At 35.9% G+C, this 8684-nt stretch overlaps 1 protein-coding gene across 1 annotated transcript; it reads left to right on the top strand.

Annotated features, from left to right (window-relative positions):
* Positions 1-2566: 2566 nt before the first annotated feature.
* On the top strand, positions 2567-8243 carry Rad51ap2 (RAD51 associated protein 2). The gene is made up of 3 exons (XM_055624271.1): positions 2567-5691; positions 7241-7324; positions 8106-8243. The coding sequence occupies exons 1-3, from the start codon at positions 2604-2606 to the stop codon at positions 8222-8224; spliced, it is 3291 nt and encodes a 1096-aa protein (XP_055480246.1). The 5' UTR covers positions 2567-2603; the 3' UTR covers positions 8225-8243.
* The last annotated feature ends 441 nt before the right edge of the window (positions 8244-8684 follow it).

Below are 8684 nucleotides of genomic sequence, written 5' to 3'. Positions count from 1 at the left end.
ATGAAGCAGAGATGTTTCCCTGTATCTTTGGACTTACAGAAAATGTAATGGTGGTAGAGGTTTTGCAGGTGGAGAAAGAGAAGGACATTGAGAACACCCACGGAATAGTATGACAACAGCAAAACAAGCATTTGGAGGAAAGTAGTTAAAAAAACAAACAAACAACAACAACAATATGGAGTAGAAGAAGATAACACAAGTCTTCATTGTAGATGTGGCGAGTCAAGGTGAGGGCATTGACATTAAACATTGGTATCACAACATATGGAAGGACCTCTGAATGGTTCTGACAGATGCCAGTGGCAAAGCTCCTTTGTGGGGATTATCTCATGAACTCAGTCATTATTTCACTTGTTCAGTTCAGATCTGAGCTGCAATAAGACATCTGTCTGAAAGGAAGTAGACAGGTGCTGCCCTGAAATTTCAGTTTACTGTTATTAAAAGAGACAAGCACTTTCAAAGGACAAGCAGGTACAGTGATACAGAGAGGTGTGACATCTCAGACGAGCTCTCAAACAAGCCTCAGCTCTGAGTTGAAGATACAACCGTCTGTACTTCTTACATCTTGTTTCCTTTTGAGGTAGCATTAAAAACTTAAAGGGAAAATATAAACAGTAAGTAACATTAATAGGCATCATTTATAAATGGAAGTGGCCATTACTGTAATAAAAAATATGTGAATACAAGAAAATTTATCTATTTTGGTCTTGATTGCTGTATTGTATATTTCTTCAGGCTATGAGGTGGGAAGAAAGTATTACACATTTATATACATTTAATAATGCCTTGGATGTAGTTCCCAATTTACTGAATTAAACTTTACCACATTTATATTTTCATTTCTAGTCCTTTAAAAATATAGAGTTTAAATAATGATGTGATGGAGGGCTTGGAAAAGAGTGTGTGTTCTTGTGAAAACTAGCAAGATGAAGAAAAATATAAAACACCAAGCTCAACCTAGAAATCACAAAAATGACATAGATAGATTAAAAAAAATCTTGATCCTAGTAGGATGATTGTTCACCCATTCAGCCTACATTAGCTGTGCAAGCCACACCTGTGGGCCGATTAGAAGCAACAGAACAGACTGCATGAGGCTGGGGTTCAGAGTCTTGGAAATCTGGGATAAAAAGGCAACATAAGACATACAGAAACCGCACACTGAGAACACACTGTGATTTAAACCCCTGCCTCATTCTTAGCATACTGATGAGGTGCTTCTGTTTAAGATTGTTTCCCAAGTTTAAATAAACACGTCTCTGAAATAATTTATACGTTAACGTTAGACATAAAGAATGAGAATGACTGTCTACAAGCATTTATAAGTCTTGAAGAAGATGAATATCTTATTGCTGAAAGCACTAATTACAGATTTCCATATGTACCCCGAGAGTTCTGAAATCAGTTTCTCGGGGTACATTACGTAGTGCTTATACCTTTTTTAAAGGAAAATATAGCACAGTAACATTGAAACAACCATCAAGAGGACTGAAGTTTATGCTCACCTTACAGAAATTATATGTTTCTTAATAAACAGGTACATAATAAACATTTAGAAGATCATTTTCTTCCTCATGATTTCAGGATTTACAAAAATTGGCACTGACTAGAAATCATAAAGAAAGTTTCTTAATGCAGAGAGAAAAATGAAATAGCATTAAAAATTCATTATTAAATATGAGCCACTACTAGTTATTGTAATTACACTAACTGAAGTTCAAGCACATAATTTTAATTTAAAAATATTTTAATTAATTAAGTAATTAATTTTAAGTGCATTGTTGTTTTGACTGCATAAATATCTGTGTGTAGGTGTCAGATACCCTAGAACTGGAATTGCAGGCAGTTGTGAGCTGCCACGAGGGTGCTGGGAATTGAACCTGGGTCCTCTGGAAGAGCAGCTAGTGCTCTTAACTGCCGAGCCCCTAAACATGTACTTTTTATTTTCAAGTAAAATTTTTTTTATCCACAATATTTGAGAAGCAAACTGTACAACACCTGTGAAAAAATAATTACGCTTTTAGTCTTAACTGAAAAAAAGATTTTCCTAGGTACTAAGCTCTGTCCCCTTTCCCCCAAATAGACAATTACAAACATTTTTATTTTAATGAAATAGGAGATTTGGTCTGGCGCTGATAGAGCGGCTGGATGTTAGGGGACAATCCAGCTGAAAAACTGAGGAGAAACCACTTCACGGGAAAACACCGATTTTTCGAACTTAAAAAAACAAAAAAGCTGCTCTCAGAAAAGTTAAACCATAGATAGATTCCGATTTCCTCTCTCAGTACCCGAGGGAAGGCGAAAAACACGTACAACAACTACTGTTGCAGTCTTTAAAAGGGCGCAAAAAGACAGGTGTAAGGTTCCGGGGAGCGCTCTGGCCTCTGACAGACACAGGCGGGGGTGGGGCCTCCAGGGGGTGTGTCCGGGGTGGGACGGGGCGGGGCGAGACCAGGGCGGACTGTCTAAATTTGGCGCCGAGGGGCGTGGCGTGGCGGAGGCGTGGCCAGGGCGGGTGCAGGGGGCGTGGCGGAGCCGGCTCGCGCCCTTTAAAAGGCTGGTGTGTGGCGGGAACCTCCGGCAGATGCTCGCGGCAGGCGGTCATGTCTCTGTCGCGCCCCGCGTGGCCTGCGAAGCCCGCCTGGCCTGTCTCCTCAGAAGCGCCTCCTGAGGACCCCGCTGCGGCGTCACCCAGCAGCAAGCGGCCTCGTCTGAAGGAGCCTGACGGCGATTCTGAGGCAGGGTGGCCGCCGGGATGGCCGCTGCTTGTGGTGCCTCGCTTGTCTGAGGTAGAAAAGGCCTGGGAGTGGTCGCTCAGACCCTTCACGGCGTTCCTCATTCCAAAGAGCCTGGGTTGCTCAGGCAGTGGGGGGCAGCCATGTGGCCCGGGAGGGCAGGACCGAACGTTCCAGACGCAGAGCTGCTGGCAGTCTGGAACCTCTGGAAGAGCAGGTTGTTCGAGGGTTCCAGGAAGGTTTTGTGAAGTTGGGCTGCAGGACAGGGAGGCTCTGGGTGCGTGGCAAGGTTACCAAGCAGAAGTCAGTCAAGCTCCACCCAACACCTCTAGGCCCGATGTCCAAGGAGTCAAACAGGAGCCTGAAGAACTTCCTGTCCGAGAGAAAGCAACCATTCTCAAAGAAAAGAATTCTGTGCGACAGCCAGGAACCCCATTTCTATATGTAACATTTTCTGAGGAAACGAAGTCAACATTACATGAAATTAGAGACAGATGTAAAGTTGACAGTGCTAGAACCTCAGAGAAAAAAGAAAATAAGGTTTCATCATCTTCACTAAAAATACCAAAATTTCGAAACCAGGCCTGTTTGAAAAGCGCCAATCACAGCTATTTTGGAGACAGCATCACAATAATTTTCCCTGTGTTTCCAAGGGATTTAAATAGCAACATGTCCTTTGTCTATTTAAAGGAAAGAGCAAAGAAAAAGAATGACAAAACTGTGGCATATGTTAGGGATTTCACAAACATTTTCTGCTCTCAAAATAGACCTGATGCTAAGAAACAAAAGTTACAGGATGATAAAAAAAATGTATTTGTAGAAAATGATTTTTCTGACTATGAAAGTAATCACCAGTCACTCACTGTTGATGGGAAAATAGACTTGATCAATTTAAACTACTATCGCCACAGTAGTATTGAGTGTGATGTAAAAGACTCTAAGAAAAACTCTACTCTAACACTGGAAGATGCAAACTGGAAGGGAACAGAAAGGAATCTAGACTGTTACATACCTACCAGACAAGAAGAATCTCAAAACTGGGGCTATACCAAATCTAATTTGAAAAGAAAGAGACAAAATTGTTGGAAGATGAAAAATTTTAAGATTATTTGTGAAAATATAAATAACCTTGGAGAAAATTTGGTACAGTTACTAGAGACAGGTCTTTTACACAAGGGAGAGTATCACAATGTGGAAGTCAGGAATGTGCATGAACAACAGTTAAAGATTCTGATGATAGGAACTCTGGGTACTTCCCCCAGTTTAATAAATGTTGTTTGGTTTAATGGTAAAGGCAGAAATGACAATATGCTACATCTGAGATACCATACTATACAAAAATACATTTCAGGAAATAAAGAAAAAAGTAGTTTAACCTGGCATAAAATGTTGACATGTGAAAAGCAGACTGATATTCAAAAGAGTGACTTTTTGGGCAAGCATTTACAAAATTGCATTTTGGAAGTCTTAAATATTATGCTGAAAACCAATATAGTTTCTTTGCCCAATAACTTTGATTCTTTCATAAGAAATGGAGATGACTGGGAATCAGAAGAGAGATGTATTTTCAAATGTATAGTGCATTTGAATTATTTGAAAACTATTATAAAGGAAAGTCATATATATGTCTATCTAACAGCGATGTTAATTTCTTCAAGACCATTAGAAAGTAATACAAAATCTATTGCAAAGAAAAGAAAGCTATTTAAATTGGAACATGTTTTTGAAAGGGCTAAGAAAAAAAACATCAGTTCTCTTACTATAACAACTAAAAGTTTTCCAATTTACAAACCACATGAAGATTTTCCTCTTTTAATGGATTTTGATAACATGGAAGGATTTTCTTTGACAAAAGAACTGAGTTACAAAAATACAAGTTGTCCCAAACACCTTCTAAATGTGGAAAGTTGTGCTTACTATAGTGCTACCCATGTGAAGTCTGATCCTCTATATATTCAGAATAATTGTGGACATAATGAAAAATATTATGAAAGTAGTATGTACAATCAAGATTTAGATATTGAAAGAAAATGGAAGGATAAAACCACTCATTTCATTTTTAAGTTTATATGTGAAGATGTCTTTAATTTTAGGCAACTGGGCACATTGCTAAGCCAAAATACTACATACAATAACCAGATGAATGTTATGGCGATAACTCAGAAGTTAAGCTCAGAGAATTTGTTAGGTGAAAAAGAAGAGAAAATATATGATTTTATTTTGAAGAAAGACGTGAAGGTCACAAAAAGTGCAAGTAGTTGCCAAGCTCATAAAGCTGTTGACATAGAGGAGGAAGAGGATAGTTTTCTCCCAATGGACAGAATGTCTTCAGTGCTGTCAGCTTTACTTGTGAGTAGAAGTGTAACTATGGAAGAAACTAAATCTGTTAATCAAAATAATGGAACCAACAAAAAAGAGGATGGAGGTATTTTGCAAGAAATTGAGCTAGCTAATTCAAAGCATTTTTATCCAAAGAATGACTCTATATTGTATGCTAATCATCAACTTGAAAGGGATTCAAATGAAGAGAACAATGGATGTTTTCAAGGCTTAACTGTTAAATGTTTATCAACAGAAACTCTGCCAATAGCAAAAGATTTTGATATGAAGAGTAAATTTGATTTAGTACTTGAAGAACTTCGTATGTTTCATGAAATTAGTAAGGAAAATGAAATCCCAAGTACCGTGGAAACAAACAATAGGAAAGAAAATTACTTTGGAGAAAGTAATGATGTTAAAGTGGCAAGAATGGAGATAGGAAAAAATCTAGAAATGGCTGAAATCAACAAGAAAGATACACCTTTGCCCTGTGATGTGAAAGCAGGCTCCAATAAATATAAAAGGCATGAAGGTTTATTTAATTGGAAAGCAATACCTACTCTTGAAGGACAGGCAGTTCTCAACGAGTATTGTTGCCCAAGGTCAAAGGAAGAATCACTCCATTCTACTGAGGAAGGTATGCCATTTATTTTAAAATTTCTTACTTATGATAAAAAGTTAGTTTTTCCCATATGTGGAAAAATATATATATATAACAAATAAAATAGAAGAGTGTTCATTAATGTATACTATTTTCCCCAAAGAGCTATTAAAATGTTAGATAATAAACTGAAGTTAAACAAAATTATTTAAATTTAAAAAGCTTTGGAGTCTTATATAATTTTGCTAAATATTAGGAGCCAATAGAAGGTAGTATGTATAAATCATGGTTTGCCAATATTGTTAATATTTGTAGACAAAAGTTAATTTCTCTAGAGAGGGCTTTAACCAGCTAGTCAATGGAGCAATGTTAAAGATAGTTTGGGCTATAATATGTTAATGTTTATTTTCAGATTATAAGAAAGCTTTATCTAAAAGTCATGCTTTTTCTCCGGATGAATGTAAAAAAGAAAAACATAGTTATTTATTGAAGGGAGGTAAGATCTGTTATTTTCTGGATCTGTTAAGTTTTAAGATGGCTGTCATATTGTTTTGGCATGATGAAAATACTACGGTTGGTAGAAAACAAATATAAAATTTTATGGTTTGAAAAATACCAATGTTACTAATTTCAATAGGTAGAAACTGGCTGAAAATTAGAATAATACTGGAAGGTGCCCTCTGCAAAGTATGCTCAATGTATGTAGTAATACATGACAATAATCTAAGTGATAAGACACATGTTATAAATGTGTGATTCATCGTTTATGCACTATTAGTTGGCAAAATAACAAACAAAAGAGAATCCCAGTTGGATTCCCATTCTAGAAATGTCACTCCCATGTGCTCAATACTTTTTACCTTTATGCAATGTATCTCCTTATGTGGGTCTTTACAAACCTGAACAATTTACTCATACTGATCTGGGGTGTGGTGGCTCACACGTTAATCCCAGCACTAGAGAGGTTTTGACAGGAGAATCTTGTACAGGTTTGAGGCCAGAAACAAGGCCTAAGTACTCTAGCAGTTATTTATTATTATTATTTAGGTGTCAACATGGTTTTGACTATGATTATTATACTTTCATTGTTAACTGCTATTAAAGAAAACAACCAAAGAAAAATTAAACAATTGTCAATAATCCTTAACTAAGAATTTTTTTTGGTGTAAGAATAAAGCAAAATCAAATATATATTCTAACTTGTACAAATGGGTCTAGATAACATTAGAATTGAAATTAGAGAACAAGGTGACTTTATAGTCTTGTTATACATTTATATAACAATATTAAATTTAAGAAGACTACATTGAAAATAAAATATATTTACTCAAATGTCTTTAGTGAGCCACCATTGCTCTCTCTCCTCTCTCTCACACACACAGATATATATGTGTGGAAAGTTGTGCTTACTATAGTGCTACCCATGTGAAGTCTGATCCTCTATATATTCAGAATAATGTGGACATAATGAAAAATATTATGAAAGTAGTATGTACAATCAAGATTTAGATACTGGAAGAAAATGGAAGGATAAGACCACTCATTTTATTTTTAAGTTCATATGTGAAGATGTCTTTATTTTCAGATTATAAGAAACCTTTACCTAAAAGTCCTGCTTTTTCTCCGGATGAATGTAAAAAAGAAAAGCATAGTTATTTATTGAAGAAAGGTAAGATATATATATATATATATCTGTCACAGATAGATACACATACACACACACACACACACACACACACACACACACACACACACACACATATTTTGGCTCCTGGAGCACCTGCAGAGACTTATGAATCAACCAAGGACCATGCACATAGAGTAGTATTAAAGTCATACTAATTCACTAAAGCTCAATTTATGGGTTTTACAAGTGCACTACATAGGTTATGTGGAAAAAAACCTCTTAATGGTAATGCAATATATCTATCTGTCTAAGCTAGCTGACCAAAGAGAAATACAGCTCTTTGAAACATTTGAATTTCTTGGAAAGCAATGAAGTATGATGTTAAGAAAAACTAAAATTCAGAGTAATCTGTAGTTGTAATTATACTTGTATTCTATTAAACAATAATCTCTATTAGAAACCAAATATAACCATTAACAACATAGCAGAATTGATTATCTTCTAATTTAAAAGTAAAATGCATAAAGCACAGTATCAAGTTAGCTTAAACCTTAATTAGTTTTTGGTTTTATTGTTCTTGTGTCAGATTTCCTGACGTGAATACTGATCTTATGTAGGTGTTATATACATAGAAAGGGTTTCTTACTTTTCCTGTACTTACCTTACCATATTTTAGAACTGGATACAGTAGGATTAAGTACAATAATGCATTTAAAGTGTCAATCCTTTACAAATGTGGCTAGCGTCATAATTACAAATAAAGACTTTTAAGCCTATTGGTAATTTTTGCATCTTTCTGTAAATTATATTGTCCATTTTGCAGGCAGTCATTTATCACATGGCATTTCCAGAATACAGCCTCTTAAGACATGCAGTCGTCCGATTAGGGTTGGCTTGTCAAGAAGAGCTAGGCCGAAACAACTTCATCCTTATCTGAAATGAATGAGTTGTAAGGACTTACAAGAAGCTTCGGGACTTTAACAGTTCAGCACGTCTAGGAATGTTTTATTTTTGCTTTGTATAAGTGTTTTTCTTCAGTGTGGAGATTTTGTGCTTTCTTTATAGAGTATAGAGAGGTTCTTTTGTGTATTAATTCTTTTATTATCATTAAAAGAAAACTTTTCACTGATATTTCATGTCATGGTTAATATACATATTAAAATATTTTCATGATCTTATAAACCACTTCAGCTTCTTAGTTTTCATGACATATGTATGTAATCCCTTTGTAGAGAAAAATCTATAAACTTTGATATGTTCTGAAAGGATCTATGGTTTATAAAAAATTAACACACCTCTGTTCTAAACTACTTTCTATATTTTGGCATGTATATAATATCTTTCCTTATAGAGCCTTCGTTCCTTTCTTTCTTTCCTCCCTCCCTCCCTCCCTCCCTCCCTC

Source organism: Psammomys obesus, unplaced genomic scaffold, assembly GCF_907164565.1.
Source record: "Psammomys obesus unplaced genomic scaffold, mPsaObe1.curated_primary_1811, whole genome shotgun sequence".
Classification (NCBI taxonomy): Eukaryota; Metazoa; Chordata; class Mammalia; order Rodentia; family Muridae; genus Psammomys; species Psammomys obesus.
The sequence above is the reverse complement of the archived record's forward strand: the minus strand, read 5'-3'. Positions and strand labels throughout refer to the sequence as shown.

What these genes read in the sequence shown, in the direction of transcription:
- Rad51ap2 (XM_055624271.1), top strand. Translation starts at nt 2,604, where the DNA reads ATGTCTCTGTCGCGCCCCGCGTGGCCTGCGAAGCCCGCCTGGCCTGTC. An exon ending in ACTCCATTCTACTGAGGAAG is followed by an intron (nt 5,692 to 7,240) that starts GTATGCCATTTA and finishes CTTTATTTTCAG; the next exon opens with ATTATAAGAAACCTTTACCT. An exon ending in TAGTTATTTATTGAAGAAAG is followed by an intron (nt 7,325 to 8,105) that starts GTAAGATATATA and finishes TCCATTTTGCAG; the next exon opens with GCAGTCATTTATCACATGGC.